Consider the following 18,534-nt stretch of genomic DNA (forward strand, 5'->3'; position numbering starts at 1 on the left):
AGTAAAAAGGTAGCCCGACATTCTGTTGTCATCACAATAACGAATGAAAAAAAATGTAATATTAAAAAAAAAGTAAAGTCAGAATAAAGAAAGTAGAATATGTATTTGCATTTGTGCAGAACCTTTGGAGAAGGAGGCATTAAAGCCTTGGCCACTGACATGGCTGTCAGAAGAGAAGTGAAGGAACATTGAGTCTCCTGTTGAGTGTATGGAGCCTGGAGGATCCCTCCCACACACACTGGCCAGGACAGGGGACAGGCTGTTTGCACCTGTTAATCATAAAGCAAAGCAGTTCATTGCAAACTGATGGGTCTGATGAAATCAAACAGAGGGGGATACATAACCAAAGAAGGGTTAGGACTTTGAACCTTCTATTGGCGCAAATGAAAGTTAAGTATATCCCACAGTAATGCACCAGACTTCAAAACCAAATTCTTCTCTGTTTCATTCAGGTGTTTGCAAACTTTACAATCTAAAGAGGTATTCTTACCCTCAGTCAGAGGGCCCTGTGGCGTGGGAGGTCAGACTGCCCCAGCAGCTACTATACACTTGATTGCCACCATCGATGTGGGTGTGCGTGTGTGTGAATGACTGTAGTGTGAAGCTCTATAAGGTCCTCTGGACTTGATAAACATGCTACACAAGTGTAACAAGTTTAAGCCATTTACTTTTCAGTGCAGCTAGAACACCACCCATGCTATTGCAAAAGGCAACTTCTCATTTTGGGTGAACTTCTACCATTTCAAGCTTGTTGTTATTTTTAAAGAGCCAATATTTTATTTATATCCTTTGGTTTTGATATAAAATAAAAACCAACATATGACGTTTCAAAAACGAGGATGGAAACAGTGATTTCTGTAGAATGTTTATATTTATTTAATCAACTGGCCAGTTATAAATAACCATTGTGTGAGTTTAGCCAGCTCCAGACCCCTGATTTAACTAAAGTTAAAAATGTTGGAATCTGGTTGCATTTGATGTTGAATTTGAATCATTTCTATGTTAAAACTGCAGAACTAACGGAGGATGTACAGTGTGGAACCTCTGAAAACTGTCAGGACTCTGGGTTTTGGATTGGGGATTTTGTTTCCCGGGTGTTTCTTTTTCATTTTAGTCTTTCATTTCAGGGTTATTCTACTTTCATTATTTGAGGTAACTTATTTTGGTTAAATATGTATTATTCTTATTCTCCTTATTTCGGTCCCTCATAGTGTTTCCAGTTATGTTTATTTCTTAGTTATTTCGTTATCCTAGGTTCAGTTGTTCCTATTTGTCTGAATGATGTTTATCTTTCTTTTGTGATTCTAGTTCTTCTAGTTATTAATTATTTCAGCTTCCCTCGTAGTGTTTCTTCTTTTCTTATCTTGTTATTTTAAGTTTAGTTATTCTTTTATGTTTGAATCTTTGTCCATCTTTCTTTAGTGATTCTAGTTAGGTTATTTCTTTGTTTAGTCCTTCTAGCTGCTCTAGCTCTGTGTACCTAGTTATTATTTTTAAATCAGTCTTCTTTCTGTTTCTTTCATAGCTTCCCCTCATGTCTTTGTCTCTTTCTAGTTTGTCATGTTTTTCATGTTAGAATTATTTCCAACTCTCTTATGTTACTTCCATTACTCTTTTGTGTTCCACTGTATATCTATGTAGTTTTCCTGTGCCACCTTCTCCCCATCCCTCAGTCTGGCTCCTGTTCAGCAGCCCTGATTTTCTCTAGCTCTCAACCTCTCAGTATTTAACCCTCTGATTTTCTCCCACTACTCGTCAGATCCTCATGTCTCCTCCCCTCAGTCCTCTGTGCATCCTTGTTTCTACCTCATGTCTCCTGGCTGGATATTCTTTGGGTTAATTTTTTGCTGCTACCTTGGATCTTCTATTTTTTTGAAGGTGTTCAGCATTTTTTCATTAAATCGTCTAACTCAGTTGCTGCCTCTGCCTCTCTGCATTTGGGTCCACGCTTTAACAACCAACATCATGACAAAAACAAAGTTCATTCATTACAACAGGCTGTTAGTATCTTGAATTATTGTGTTTTGAAACACACTTTATCACTGAAAGTAATGGATATTAACATTATTCACTGGCAATAAATTATATTTAATTATGTTTGTACTTTAGAGGCTTCACTGCAGATTCATTTGACCAAACTTTGATAAAAAGGCTCTACTCTTTCTACTAACGATGGAGAAACTCCAGGCACTTCCTGCATTGGGTTGTTCTCAACATGCATCTAGATATGTGCTGACCTAAATCATAATAGTCATGTAAAACTTTACATGAAATAGTTATCTTAAAACTGTGACAAAGGTGACACTTTGAACTATGTCTTTACAGTATATATTTAACACATTTTCCAATGTTTACCATCTCTGATAATCAGGCTGTCAGAGTAGCAGGGTGGATATCCCTCCATGTCCAGAGACAAGAAATTAAATTCTACGATGGAATCTGGAGCCCGAATGAGCCAGGTACACTCTTGGTTAGGAGGATAGTTTTCAGGCCATCCAGGGGAAAAGAGGAAACCAGGAGAATTTCCAATTAGAAGAAGTCCACCACAAGCCCCTGAGAGACACACACACAAAACAAAACATACACATCAAAACTGACCCACCACCACCATATCAATGAAGTTTTCATTAACATAGACATGAGATTACTTCGGTTTCTTCTTTTGTTTTAATAATCAATTTTGACGTCACTTTATAAACAAAATTATAATTGCTGACTTGTCTGATTTGTTTTTTCAAGTGAAAAGATGACAAGTCCTGAAAATCACTGATAGGGATGGTCAAGCCTTAGGAGCTGAAGAGATTCACCACTTATTGCTCTATGGAGTCCAGTTTAGGCTTGGTGATCTCAGAGGCATATGATTATAGGCTCTCACATATTTCAGTCAAATACCAACAGATGCCACATGGTCAGAGCAGCTTACAACATAAAGTTACAACCCTAATTCATCTGTTTAGTTTATCATCATGAAAAAATTTGATTTGGGGGTGAATTTCTCTTTAAGTTTACCTGGAGGTAGTCTCCTGAGCTACAGTCGGTGCCGTAGCCCTGAATCTGGAAGGGAGTTTGGAATAACACTGAAACCCGAAATCCTGGTAAGACTGAGGGTAAGACGTTCGTATTTGCACAGACATTACAATTCCCATCCAGGAGTTAATAACTTTCTAAACTTGTCAGTACAGTAGTTACTTAGTGAAAGTCATGAACGTTACACATAGCGTCAGACACTCATTCTTCAAAGCTCCTGTCTCCTACAAATACAAAAATTTGTAGAAGCAGTTACAGATCTAGTCACATGGGGAAAGCGAACAAGATGGCAGCTGGCTAAGAGCTCTCTGTTCTGACAATAGATGATTATTTTGTGGTTAGGGGCTCTTATTTGGTATCGTTTTCCATAAGTGAGGTAGCAGTATAGGCTTGTGGATGTTTTTTTCTGAAAAAAAAAAAAGTAATTTAAAGAAACACTCAAAGAGCACAAGACACGTAGAACCCCAGCAACCCTCCACGTGAGGAAGAACAGAGAGACACCTCCTCCTCCAAATCTGATAAATTTGTTCTCTGAAGTGGTTAAAATGAGTAACATTTTACAATATATAGCTGTGGATATCTCCACAATAAAGCAGATGACGTCAGAATTGAATACAGCAGTGGCTGCAAGGCTGGGGGCGCGGGGGGTGGGGGGTTAGAGGGGGGATGTCCTGCACCAAGTGGAGAGTTCAAGTATCTCAGGATTTTGTTCACTAATGAGGAAAAAATGGAGCGGGATATCAACAGATGGATTGGCACAGCTTCTGCAGTGAAGTGGGTGCTGTACCGGTCTATTGTGGTGAAGAGAAAGCTGAGTTAAAAAGCAAAGCTCTTGATTTACCAGATGATGTACGTTCCTACCCTCATCTAAGGTCATGAGCTTTGGGTCATGACCGAAAAAACGTGGTCAAAGATACCAGCGGCCGAAATGAGTTTTCTTCGTAGGGTGTCTGGGCTTTCACTTAGAGGTAGGGTGAGAAGCTCTGTTATCTGGGAGGGACTCAGAGTAGAGCCACTGCTCCTTCACATTGAGAGGAGCCAGTTGAGGTGGCTCGGGCATCTGGTTAGGATACTTCCTGGACGCCTCCCTGGTGAGGTGTGCCGTGCACATCCCACGGGAAAGAGACCCCGGGGAAGACCCAGGACACGCTGGAGGGACGATGTCTCTCAGCTGGCCTGGGAACGCCTTGGATTCCCAAGAGCTGGAACAAGTGGCTGGGGAGAGGGAAGTCTGGGTCTCCCTTCTTAAACTGCTAGATGGATGGAACTAAGGGCTCCTGGAAAACAACCTGACACCATAATCCCACTTGCAATCAGACAAGTACCGTTCTCCTGGCAACCGCCAAACCCAGACTCGTCCATCAGATTGCCAGATGGAGAAGCAAAAATCATCACTCCAGAGAATGCGCCTCCACTGCTCTATAGTCCAGTGGCAGCGACTTTACACCTCTGACGCATCTGACGCTTTGCATTGCACTTGCAGCTGCTCCACCATGGAAACCCATTCCATGATGCTCTCTGTACACTGTTCTTGAGCTAATCTGAAGGCCACTTGATGTTTGAAGGTCTGTAGTGATTGACTGCAGAAAGTTGGTGACCTCTTTGCACTATGCGCTTCAGCATCGGCTGATCGTCAGTTTCCGTGGCCTACCACTTCTTGGCTGAGTTGCTATTGTTACCAAACACTTCAATTTTTTTTATAATACAGCTGACAGTTGACTGTGGAATATTTAGGAGGGAGGAAATTCCACAACTGGATTTGTTGCACAGTTCATCCTATCACAGTTCCACACTGGAATTCACTGTGTGGAACTGTGAATTCCACCCATGGATATACTGGATACACCCATAGTGTATATCCAGCAGTACTGTAGACATTTAAATGTGCCTTATTTAGAGTCTTCAAAACAGGTGATATAAAATAATCATAGTCCAAATGTAACGATGTATAAAACATATACAGTACAGACCAAAAGGATACACCTTCTAATTCAATGGGTTTTCTTTATTTCCATGACTATTTATAAGACAAGAAATCCCACTTATTAACCTGACAGGGCAGGTTGACCTATGAAGTGAAAACCATTTCAGGTGACGACCTCTTGAAGCTCATCAAGAAAATGCAGAGTGTGTCAAAGCAGTAATCACAGCAAAAGGTTGCTACTTTGAAGAAACTAGAATATAAGGGCTATTTTCAGTTGTTTTACACTTTTTTGTTTAGTGCATATTTCCACATGTGTTATTCATAGTTTTGATGCATTCAGTGTGAATCTACAATGTCAATAGTCATGAAAATAAAGGAAACTCATTGAATTAAAAGGTGTGTCCAAACTTTTGGTCTGTACTGTACATGTTGACAAAATATGCAGGCACGTTCTATAAATTAATTTTAGATTCATTCAAATGAGATGCATAAAAAGTACTTAAAAAATCTTTCAGTAGTAACTGAAAATACTTTTTATTATACTCAAATACCTGTGTTAGAATTTTTTTATTGTTCTGATGTAATATTCTGATCTTAAATGTCATGATTTAATTAGCTGTTAGCAGGAAATCATCAAAATTTTAACAGTAATAAAACCTTGAAAACATCAGTCTGTGTGGAATTAGTCTATTTAGTGTGTTTCACTCAGTGATGGAGTCATTGTAATAAGTGAACTTTTTAATAATATTCTCATTTTTGGAATGAGAATATTATTCTATATCTGTGAATCTTCAATCTATTTATGATACCTGCCTAATACTTTCTGGTTACAGGGAGGGCCGATGCCGCTCTGCAGAAGTTACTAGGTAAGAATACACCCTGGACAGATTTCCAGTCCATAATTCAATCAATTAACAATTAATTAGCTATTGAATTGACTAACTTTATAATAAAAATGCAATTTATTAAACAAGCCAAACGGGGAGTCATCGTTCTGTCTTACCTGGTGTAATAGTAGGTGGTGGTCCAGAGTCTTTCACAGCTGTCCAGTCCACAAGGAAGCCTCGTCCTCCCACTACTGAATCTGATTTGAAGTGCAAGGTGACAGTGCTTCCTGAACTTCTAAGTGGAGTTGGTAAATTCAGACCACAGAACGTTCCAAGAGGGTAGGAATAAACATCTGGGCCATCATATATCTGGAGAGAAATAAAGATTTTTGGCACCCAAAGTCATTATTGGGCCCGAGTTGGGTTAAACTTAACCACCTAATTATAAGCAGTCAAACATGCAACATTTATATGGTAATATCTAAATTCTTGTCAGATACCAGAGGTTAGTCTATTTCCAGAATTTATTTTGAAATCATAATCTAAATATACAAGAAACTTCCAACCAGTTGTTCTAATATATAGCACAAATCGCATGCTGTCTATGTCCTAAAGATATTAACCAATCATTTTAATGGAATATAATCTGATAAGATCATAAAAAAACATGAGATAATATAGCTGACATAGTCTTACTTTCAATTGGTCATAGTAGCAGTTATAGAGGTCCTCTATGTCCATGTCCAAGAAGCTGATCTGAATGTAGCTATCTCCTCCCACTGTTATGGTCCATCTGTAATTGGCATTGTTGGGATATGTCCTGGGAAACAGTGGGGATGAAATTTGACCCGATTCTCCCACCAAATCAACCCCGTACACTGAGGAACACAGACAAACTTGAAGGTTAGCTTGGCAGTCCATCCCAAGTTTGGTTTATCATTGCAATTTATTGATGAGAAAAATTAGGTTTTCATAAAAACTGTGTTTGTGTTTTTAACATTCTGGATATAGTTTTGGAGTATTAGAGAATGTTGTTTTGTTAGCTAGGTTTTTCACATAGGTTTTTCAAGCTTTCAGGAAAAACACTCCATAGGTAGGTAGGTAATGTCATTTGATTTATGCAGCACTTTTCAGCAACAAGGCAAATCAAAATGCTGTACATGAGTTAGAGGAAATACAAACAAAATGACAAAAGAAAAGTAGAAGAAAAACAAAAAGTACTCCACAATTTGTAAGCTAATAGGAGTTTCTCTGGATAAGCTAATAGAAAATAAAAGTAAAAGTATAAAAAGTTTAATGCTAAATGTTGATCTAAAGCAATGAGTAGTTTCTCTATATATCCAAGTTTGTTCTAATTTCTGCTATGGGTTGAAGTATAAAACTAGATGTTCTTGTTCTGGGTTGCTAAGCAGATAAATATAAGTACTCCATAATTTATAAGCTAAATGTTGGCTGTCCATGTTTGATTCTATGAAGTAGATGGTCCTAAATGTTGATCTAAGTTAATAAGTTTGTTCTAATTCCTGCCCTGGGTTGAGTGAAGTATGTAAACTAAATGTTCCTGTTCTGGGTTCCTGGATAAGAGTAAGTTCTCCACAATTTATAAACTAGAGGGAGATTTTCTGAACTAGCTAAATATTGGTCTAAGTAATGAGTACTCCACAATTTCTAAAAGTAACAATAAAGTAGACAGACAGACAGACAGGGCAAAGAAGTGACACATCAGAAAAATATTAGCACATCTAGCAACATCCAAAGCTACATGTAGCGACATGAGCCAGCAAAGACAGTGAAGCTAGGGTGTGTTCATATGTGTGGTCAAGATGTGTGTCCAGATTAATCCGTGTCTCAGTACAGCCCGTTCTCCCAAAACAGTCTCTGATAAAAGGTGATATTATCGAAGAGCAAGTCCTTGGAGAGTTCAGCCATACAATTCCACAGGTGACTTCTGAAGAGGAGAGGTGATGGGAAAGAACGGCTTGTTTACATAAACTCCAGGAGATTTGAGATAGCCAGCCAGGCAAGGCTAACACAAAGAAGCCAGATTCAAAATAAATATATTTTTTAAATTGGGCAGTCTTAAAATTTTAATCTGCCCTAGAATTTTGAATAGTACATCTCTGTTAATTCCAATCATCCAAATTACTGTGGGTCATTCTCACAAGGCCAAAATTAGCAACTTCTCCAATATCGATTCCATCCCGCTAGTGAGTTTTAGCATTCAAAGTTTGCATGGGAAGAAATTGCATCCAACTTGCGCCTCTGTCCCACAGCATGTCTGTCTGAGAGTTCGCTAGTTGGCCCAATCCATCACAAATTTGTCGATATGCCAGGTATCCACAAGATCCAAACAGCAGACATTCTGGTATCATGAATCCAAATAAATCCAGGATGTATCCCACTGGGTATATACCCACAAGACAAATGGGCTCACCTGTGCCCAGTCTTCTCATTGAGAAAATTTGATTAATTGCATTGAGAGACCTGTTGACCAGATCCATAGTTCATAGATTGTGGATGTGCAAAGAAAGGCTCTAAGAACATAAAAGCAACATTTAACCAGAAGACAGAGCAGAGCAAGCAGGGTGAAAGTGGGTAGGAAGAGAGCAGATGAAAAAAGATGCTGCAGAAGCCCTTTGTCTTTCAACTCCACAGGTTTTCAGCCCAAACTCTTTGATGTTAAAAGTAAATAGAATGAGACTTTCCCACACACTGCGTGGAATCTTCTGAGACAACTGCTTGTGATTTGCCAATAGATTGGAAACCGATCCCCTGTTTGAGAAAGGGAAGGACTTTGTGAAAGTATAATTGCTGTAAATAAAAGAGAACCATGCCTGCTCAACTTGCAGGGATGTTGAGTGTGGTTTCTGTGAAAATCTGCAATGTTTACCATCAACAAAGGTTTCATTTAAACTGGACATGAGGTTGGCTATAGAGCCTGTGATCTATCTCCTGCATTATTCCAGACTTTGGGTCTTGGAAAAGCATCCCGCTCTCTAAACGTTCTGGTTACGGCTTTGGGATTGCATGTTCCCCACTGACAACAATTATCCAGAATTTCTGATTCAGCATGTCAGCAATGATGAACCCCGGCAACGGTAACGGAGGTTCAGTTCCTTCAGATAAGAGACGTACTTTGAGAGAAATTGTGACTGCCGATTGGTTAGTTACTGATAAACCTTATAAAATGATTGACAAGTGGGCCATGTCCATTGGCTTGTGGCCAAGCACTGAGTCAGGGTGCATGATCCAGACAGTGCAAAGTGGATGGTTAAAAATACCCTTGTTTCAGTGAATAATTGTACTCAATTCAAAGGTTTAAAGTTTTTCCAACACTTTCAGTGTTTAGTTTTTTAATGAATTAAAAAATTAAAAACCTTAAACATGCTGGGGTTTAGCTGCAAATATTTTCTCACATAACATGAAAACATCTAAATATTGACATCGACTGATTTTTTTGTCATTCAATTGTACATTTAAATATGTACATATTGAAAGAAATGTCGTTCCAAGATTCCAATAATAATAGATAAATAAGCAATGATAAAAGTATCAAAATAAATATACACAATAAAAGATTAAATTAGTACGTGATTAATAGCCTTATGGCATGAGGGATGAAGCTGTTGTGAAATCTGGTTGCTCTGCAGTTGTAGCTGCTGAACATTTTCCTAGAGGGCAGCAGGGAGAACAAACCATGGTGAGGGTGGAAGGGGATCCTTCATCATTTAACACATTGCAGCAGATCAGGATCAGTATTCTATTTTGGAAGATGGAATACTTACAGTGTGAGAAGGTGGCTCTAAATCCAGCCCCACTAACTGATCCATCCGAGACAAATTTAATCCACAGGATGTGACCAGTCACAGATGTGTAGTTGGAGGGCAGCGAGGTACCACAGAAGCGATCAACAAGAGATCCAGTTGAACTGCCTTCTCGGATTTCCAGGTAGTCATTTTGACAGTCTGAGTTTCCTTGAAGGTGAAACATACTGAACAAAATATAGTTTTTAGCAACACAAAAAAACAAGTAATGTATGAAATGTAACAGGGTGATGTGGTGTTATATTATCAATGACAAAATGGATTGTTTGATAGTAAAGACAACAAACCAAACAATTAAAAATATGAATCACTTCTTCCTTCACACTATCTGAGAAAAGGGCTCTCCACATTTCAAAACTCACATAAATGAGATCTGTATACGGTTCCCTGGTGAGCTCCTAAGTGTCCAAACACATTCCATGTTTGGTGGATAAGCATCTGGATAGTTAGGGCTGTTAAACGCACCACTCTGCATCACCAGATCCCCGCCACAACCTGAGCAATTAAAACAAAAGGACTTAAGAACAATTTCCCCAATATCTCATTAACAAAGTGTGAGATTGTCTTAGTATAAGTTTGAACTGATAAAGGTTCCACTTTACTGGAGGTGGAGGCAGAATAGACAGCTCTGAACCCTTTCATGGAGACAGAGTAATCAGAGATGAAATTGATCACCAAAGAGTTGCTGAAGGACGTCACTGGATGTGGTATTTCGAAGCCACAGTAGCGCCCTGACAAAAAAAAAAAATCAAACCAAGAGTTTTTTGTTCAGTTAGTAGAACCTAACATTGTTGGGATAGCTGGCTGGGTACAGGGGTGAGTGGATCTCCCCTGAAGGAGCAGTGACTGGCCCTCCATATAACATAAAGCTTCTTCCCCACAGCTGTCACGCTTTTGAACGCCTCCTGACATAAAACATAAACTATAAGGACTGTACTCCCCTATCCTCTCATACCACAATAACACATGGACTATCCTCACACACACACACACATCACGGACTGTTTTCTTCACACACACATATACAACCTGTACATTTTATCTGCCATTATTTATCTTGTATATATTATATACATATATAATCCATTCCCTAACATTCTTGTATAATCTGTATATTCTGTATAATCTGTGCATACAGCTTCCACATTTATATTTATACACAATATCTATATCTCTTTGCTATAACCCCTTATAGTCCATACATACATAGTCTTGTACATCTGTAAATAAATATTTATATCTCATAGAGCACTTCTGGATAGATGCTAACTACATATCGTTGCTTGTACTTGTGACAGTGCAATGACAATAAAGTTGAATTCTATTCTATTCTAAATTATTATTATTGGATAATTTAGAAAATAATGCAATCACTTATGATAACTTTTTGGAAGTTAAAATGCACCAAGAGTTAGAAAGCCCTAAATAGTAATGTCATGGCTTTGTAAGCTTCTGATTGGGTAATCCAATACATTTGTGTAAGCTGGAGGCACACCTATGAATGATTCCCCATTTTCGACTACAAATGGAATTCACAATTAGTCAAAGTGGTTTAAAAACAACAAAGTCCATGTTTTGGAGTGATCATAGCAAGGTGTTGATCTCAGTCCCACAAAAAATGTAAGGCAGAGTCCTCCTGTCGCCAGGAGGACTGCAAACCTGACCCAGTTGCACCAGTTCTGAGAGGACGAATGGGCCCAAATTTCAGCACACTACTGTGAGAAATTTGTAAATGGTTAATGGCTATGACTTTCATAGAGCTTTATCAAGTCCAAAGGACCCCAACGCACTTCATACTACAGTCATTCACCCACCCATGAACACCCCCACATGCTGATGGTGGCAAGCTACTGGGACAGAGTGACAGAGGTGAGGCTGCCATGCACTGGTGACCCTTGCACCTGGCACTGGTGCCAAGGGGCCCTCTGACCACCACCAGCAGGCATGGTGGGTGAGGTGTCCTGCCCACAACAATAGAGGAAGGTGGAGCAGGGATTGAACCAACAACCCGTGGATTGTAGGGTGAACCCCTATCACCATAGCCCCATTTGTAGAAGAATTTATCTGTGTTTACCATACCCACCTATAGAGGGAGCTTGGTAATTGTCTCCATCAAGTATTTCCACAGCATCATGTGAGCAATTGGAGTTTATCTTCTCTAACTCAAAGTCAGTGAAGGACAGAGTCACATGGTTGACTAGCCAGAAAACAGATGCAAATGATTTTTATAGGTTTAACAAAGTATATCACATATAACATAAAACAATACGAAACACATTCGTTAATTTGACAAAGGCAGACCAACAGCTTACATGGTTCCTGTGCTTTGATGATCCAACTGCAGTTCTGATTTGGTGGATATTTTGCAGGGTACCTTGGTGATGAAATTGCACCACCATTATCGTCTGTTATAATGGTTGCTCCACAAGCTGTCAAACAAAAGGTTGGTGTTATCCATACTAGAATGTGATCGCATTTGGGCCTCCTCTACCTGAAAGGAGCAGTTCTCCCAGTGCCCATACACTAAATTGTCTACTGTCCTGCAGGCCCACCGAAATACATATTGGAGAAAATAAGAGACACAGATGGAAGCACAATATGACCACGTAATAATCATATTGTGTTTCATTACATAATGCACCTGAGAATCAGCAGCAATGCATTCTGTTAGCATCCGTGAAACGGATGGATAAAATAACACACAACAAGTGACTTATTATAAAAAGGAAGAAAATCTTACCTTCAGAGAATCTAGCACTGAAGCCTCGATGATTTTGACTAGAGTCTGATCTAAAGCGGACATAGATGGTGTTCTGGGTGGAGGTGATGGAAGGAGGTGGGCTGGACCCACACACACGGGCAAGCAGAGGAAATAATATGCTTGGACCATCATGGATCTACAGTAGGAGAAAGTTCAAAGATCTTAAAAAGGTGTGTAGCTAAAATGATTGAAACAAAGTGTGATTAACAGGAAAACTAATTTTTCTCCATGCCCTGTTTTTTACCATTGTGGTTTATATTAACATTTATTCCATAAACAAATCTAAGAAGTCTCTTACAGTGACATAATCATAGGAACAGTTGCTATGATTTTCAATATCTAGGTCGGTGAAGTTTAACAAGACGCGATGACTGGCATCCACACTGATCATCCAGGAGCAGTCCACATTGTTGGGATAGCTGGCTGGGTACAGGGGTGAGTGGATCTCCCCTGAAGGAGCAGTGACTGGCCCTCCACAGCCTGCAGGAACAAACACCACCAACTTCAGATTACTGTGGTTCTTCTAAAACTGCAGGAACGATTTACCTCACTCTAAATAAAAACATATCAGAAATGGAGATAACATGTATATAGTCTTTGGTAAAATGTCTTCTTTCATATTTCAAATGCACTGGCTATATCTCAGCACCAGAAAATCATGTCAATGCTAAATGCTGACGTGACTGGAAAATCAGTAGCGTCAAATCAATTTACACCCCATTATCATCTACCAGCTAAAAAACAAGTACAGTTCAGGGTTCCCCCAGTGTATTATAAGCCTGGCAGCCCACTATGTTTTACTAGCCCCTCCATCAGGCTAAGCGTTGCTTGTTTTTGTTTTTAGAAACATGTATAATTGGGGGAGGGAATTTTGCTTTTTTTAAGCTGGATTGCAAGCATCTCTGTTGTTCTGGCGTAGCAGATTTCTTCCTAAAAGCTGTATATAGTTGATGCATTTAAAGTCGGGATAGCAAACCAATCACTCAGCCTCTGCGCGTTGCCTCCAGCGCTACAGCTGCTTGATCTCTGAAGTTTACCTCAGATCATACGCTCCTCCTTTCACTCAAACTGGACACAGGCTGACCTGTATGGATATTTACATCAAAACCTTGTGAGGAATTATGTTTCTTTGGAGAACTATACTTCAAGGTAAGAGTTTAAAACCCACCATGTTAGCTCTGGTTGAGTAGCTCTATGTGAATCGCAGGTATGACTTACAGTTGTGCTTTCAGAGGTGCGCGTTGAGGCTAGAATGATGATTTATTTTGTGTTTTTCTTTTGTGTTCACTTTAGTCTCTGGCTCTCCATCCAGCACCCCTCTGACCACCCTGATAGGGTTGTTTTTTGTTTTTGGACTCTTTCAGGCATCTAGTAGTCGCGTTTTGAGGGAGGGGGGACTGTTTTTTGTGTGTATTTTTGATGTTAATTGAGTCTTTATGTTGTCATGTCTTGTCGTTGATTGTTCAGAGCTGTGTCTGGTGTTCCCTGATTACTCCTTGTGGATTTAAACTCACCTGTGTCCCTTGCTCCTTGTCAGGTCCTAGTCGTGTCATTTGTCGTGCGACTAATGTCCTGTATTCCCAGTGCTACCAGTGTCTGCGTTTCCTTGCCTCATCGCTCACCTGTGCTGCCTGGAATTTCTGTTCTCCTACGTGTTTGTCACTAAAATCGTCATTTTTCACAAGTACCTGCAACGACCGCATCCTATCTTCACCATCTACAACTCCAATTCATGACATCACCATGCAGGGCCGGTCTAAGACTGTATGGGGCTTTGAGCAGAATTTGACTTACGGGCCCCTCTTGCTGTTGAAAACCTCAGCACCTCTAACAGCTTCTGTGTTCGATTTATTCTGGGAGAGAGAGAGTAGATTAACTGGCCAACATAAAAAGCAATCAGTTATAATTACAGTTTACTAATTTGTATTTGTGGGCAAAAGGAGCTCAAACTCAAAGATTAAACTTACAGCATTAGATTGTTGATGTGGTAACAAAACAATCTAACTATGAATATTATTTTTTGAACTTTTAAAAGTTGGTGATTTAAAATCTTAAATTTAAATGTTAAACAATTTAAAATATTCTATTTTATGCATGCTGAAACCATTAAATCAGATTCAGCAGCATTGATCATCTCAGTAAACAAATGTTACATTTATGTATCTGTGGTCTGTGTTTAAATATTAGCATTTATGGGGCCCTGGAGCTGCTGACTTAATTCGGTTTAAATAGAAGTCCAAATAATTGATATTCATTTAATTTGTATTTTTTGATTTGTTGTTTTTAAGACTAGTTGTGGGTTTAAATAGCGATTCACTGGTTATGTTTTCCCATAACACATAATTACGCAGTAATATTTTTCCATTTCCTGTATCTTTTAATACAAAAACATGATGGACCGCTGGAGGACCGCCTTGGCACCTTGATCACCGGGCTTAGCAAGTTTTCAGGAGGAGACCCTGTAGTTCATTTGACTGACATGTTTCTTCTGACTTTAAGTAACATTTACTACTAGTGTAGAATTTGATCTGTGGTGTAAAGATTAGAGTGATGGTAGGGAGTCCTTCCAATCTCAGACTTGGAGCTCATCATGGTATAAACAGCAGCCAAATAGATGAAATATGGAAAAAGCAGCTCAGCAATGGATAATTGGACCAATAAATGTTTTTTCATATGGGGTGCTGTTTGTAAAGTCGCATAGTAAAAATTTATCAGAAATAATTTGGCTTCTTTAGCGTGACATAGATATGTGGATGTTAATTTTTCAAAATCATATTTTCACCATGTTATTGCTAAATTTATAAGTTTAAGAGTTCCAAACAAATTGCTTTCAAAATATTTAGTTTAGGAACTAAATATTTAGCTTTCAAATTAAATATTTAATTAGGAAGCTCGATATTTACTTCCCAACTAATGTTTAAGTTTGTGCTAAATATTTACTGTAATTTATAAGCAAAATATTTAGCTCCAAATTAACTATTTATGTTGCTAATGCTAACTAAATATTTAGTTCTAGACTAAATATTTATTTTCCAAATTAGACATTTAGCTCAGACCTAAATATTTAGTTTGCTAACTAGTGTTATGTCAAACTTTGTTTTGATCAATCAATCAATTTTATCTATGAAGCACCCTTCATGTTGGAGGCAGCTCACTGGAAACACATAATAAATGGTATTTCTGAACTGGGTTTGAACCATCCAGGGTCACAGTCTGTAGGTGCAAATACCAGAGCTGTGAATTAAACTGAATCTGGTGGGATTCTCCCTTTGGCTCCAATCTTTGTAAGAGGGCTGGTGGGTATAAATAGTGATGTACTTTTATCTTTTCCTACTTTCCTGGAGTAGCCAGGAGAGTCATTGCTCATATTCTTTGCTTAATTTCTTAATAAAATAATCAAAATGCATTTTGATTCGTTCTTGATTGACTCAGCGTTTCACCTTAAGTAAGACTTATTTATTTCCTTAACACTAAATATTTAGCTAAATGTTAAGGTTGCTCACTAAATATTTCATTTACTAGATAAACATCTAGTTTGTAACTAAGTATGTAGGTAGCAAGCCAGAACACTTCCAGTTTACGTTTATTTTATCAAAGTTTAAAGCTTCCTATTTATTCATTTGTAATACAAAATTATTTATATGAAATTGAATCAGCACGTTACTGAGGCTGTACTGTGAGAGACCGAAAGAAATGCAATATATACTGAACACAGCCAGCAGGATCATCAGCTCCCCTACGCCCTTCCTCATTAACATTTTTGACATCTTCCCCACCTGCAGAGTTATCAGCATTCCAAGTGGCAGCTCACACCCCACTACCTGGGACTGTCGAGGCCCACAGCACAGGACACTTGGACAGCTTTGCACCAGGCTGTCAGACAGCTGACCTCACGTCTCTGTTGACCCCTGTCCCTGGATTTTAACCTTAATCTTGCTGTTATTGTATGTACTTATTTTACCTTGTTTTTTTTTTTTCATTTAAATGTTTGAGAGATTATCTTTATATTTATCTGTATGTCCTACACATATGGTGAGCTGACTATTAAAAAATGATGCTACTGGATTTCAGAACTCTATTTCATTGACTATGTGAGTTTTTGATAATGGAAAAAATTCAAATGAAGAGAAAGGAATTTCCCCTATTTAACTTTCACTTTCAGTTATCAAGCAGATATCTGTGGTTCTCTCTCAAGCAGCACATTATTAATTCTTGCAAGAATGAGAACAGCAAGCATATATGCTCTGTGTCTGTTCAGTCTGGTCTGTTCTAACTAGACAGAGTCACTACCTTCCTGTAGTTGACAAAGTTTCTCACAGGCAGTCTGGGAACCATTGTTTCTGGATCCGCATTAGGACATTAACAAAAACCTTTGAAACGTTGAAGGTGCTCCATTCTTATCTAAACCCTCCCTAAGTTCCAGCAGAGTGAAAATGCAATAAGCCTCACATGAATGTGGCAACAGCTGGAAGAGGAAAGTTAAATAGTTTCTTGGGGTTATAAATAAAGAAGCAGAAGCTATTTTCCTAAAGTACTTTCACTGATTGGTACTGACTCACCTCCCTGGAGTTCTGCCCAGCTTGCATTAAATCCTCTACCACTGACATAGGCATCAGATTTAAAGTGCACTGTGATCTGGTTTCCTGTGCTAGAGACTTGCATTGGGTTGGAAGTAGTGCTGCAAAGCCTGGCCAGCCTGGGTGCCTGTAAGTCTGGGCCTCCATACACCTAGAAAGAAGTCATTGCAAGTTAACTTGTAGACCTTATCAGAAATCACCACTTTGTGCACATTTTCAAAAAGAATTCAAGAAAATGTTTTATTGTCTCAAACCAAACATGTCTTGGGACTCTCAGTTTTTATATTCAGGAAGATTTATAGGAAGTCCTTTTGTTTTAAATATTAACCCTCCTGTTATGTTTGTTTGTGAGGTACAGCAATAATGTTTCTGGGTCAATTTGACCCGTGGAGTGTTTCATCATGCAATAGTGTCAGAAACCAAAAAACTCCTTAAAAACATTTTTGTATCTGATTATTAGCTCCAATGCTAACCATTTCAACAAATATTTGTGCAATGATGTTTTTTTATTTCTCACAAATAAAGGATCAATGACGACAATGTATTTACTCATTTGGACATAGAAAATGGATTTTGCATTTTTTCTCTCCACTGGAAAAAACCTACAAACAAAAAAAAAACTATAATTTCCTTGAAATTGATCTTTAGTCAATATTTTAATATTACATTTATTTTTTTTTTCAATGGGTGATCTTTATAATTGAACTTGAGACATGTATACTGTTCAGGGTCAAATTGAATCACTGATTAAAATCAAGACTAATGAGTCATGCAGAGAGTATTTATGTTTTCCCATCACTTCTGCTGAGTGTCACTCAGAGTGGATGGAGTTTATTCACAGGAACAGAAAAGGTTCCCATCAAAAGTTGTATAAACACCTGCTTTCTCGCAGTTTCCTAGTGAAGTTAAAAGAATAGTGAGAAAGTGGACATGTGAGTGCACCTTGTTAGATAGGCTTTTTCCCTTCTTATGTTGTTTTTATGTACCCATTGTGATACATATTGAATCTTGTTGTGCTGGAGGCTCAATGACAATAAAAGGCTTATGACTTTTTGTTTTTACTTTTGAGTATCCATTCTATTTCTGAATTTCAAAAATAAATGATAGCATTATTCAGGTAACTTTGCTGCATTGATGAGTTGCATTTTTCATGTAACCACATCAGAAAAGTTTTTGGTTTTAAGAATACTTCAAGTAGAACTGCCCAGAGATGGTACTAGTTGAGTTTACACCGGCTACAGATTAGCAGACCTAGAAACATGAATGTGATTGTTTTCGCTAAGCAGTTGGACATTACTTACTTCTAGTACATCATAGTTGCAGTTATCATGGAACTCCACATCAAACTCATGGATAGTAAAAGTAATACTGCTTCCAGGTGATGTGGTTATATACCAGATGCACTCTCTGTTGTCAGGATACTTGTTTGGATAGCCTGGGCTGCTAATGGAGCCACTGGGCCCACCAACATCCCCTCCGCAACCTGCAATGACACACATCAAGATAGACAGGCCACAACCACAACTGGTTCCATTTTGCTTAGATTGACAGTTGACCACTGGCCAGCTGACTAATAAGTAAATGATTTGGCAAA

General features: G+C 38.6%; 1 protein-coding gene across 3 annotated transcripts in view; it reads right to left on the reverse strand.

Moving 5' to 3' along the window:
• Positions 1-18,534, reverse strand: part of cubn (cubilin (intrinsic factor-cobalamin receptor)) — a 92,024-nt gene that overhangs the window by 35,900 nt on the left and 37,590 nt on the right. For all 3 annotated transcript variants that reach the window (XM_028026223.1, XM_028026222.1, XM_028026224.1), the window contains exons 29-41: positions 18,242-18,423; positions 16,923-17,091; positions 12,662-12,843; positions 12,343-12,499; positions 11,915-12,031; positions 11,686-11,799; positions 10,205-10,333; positions 9,965-10,097; positions 9,564-9,769; positions 6,475-6,656; positions 5,955-6,147; positions 2,356-2,553; positions 123-269 (exon numbers count right to left, since the gene is read on the reverse strand). In XM_028026223.1, coding sequence (XP_027882024.1) covers positions 123-269; positions 2,356-2,553; positions 5,955-6,147; positions 6,475-6,656; positions 9,564-9,769; positions 9,965-10,097; positions 10,205-10,333; positions 11,686-11,799; positions 11,915-12,031; positions 12,343-12,499; positions 12,662-12,843; positions 16,923-17,091; positions 18,242-18,423 — 2,109 coding nt within the window. The remainder of the gene's footprint in view (positions 1-122; positions 270-2,355; positions 2,554-5,954; positions 6,148-6,474; positions 6,657-9,563; positions 9,770-9,964; positions 10,098-10,204; positions 10,334-11,685; positions 11,800-11,914; positions 12,032-12,342; positions 12,500-12,661; positions 12,844-16,922; positions 17,092-18,241; positions 18,424-18,534) is intronic.

This window comes from Xiphophorus couchianus, chromosome 8, assembly GCF_001444195.1.
Source record: "Xiphophorus couchianus chromosome 8, X_couchianus-1.0, whole genome shotgun sequence".
Classification (NCBI taxonomy): Eukaryota; Metazoa; Chordata; class Actinopteri; order Cyprinodontiformes; family Poeciliidae; genus Xiphophorus; species Xiphophorus couchianus.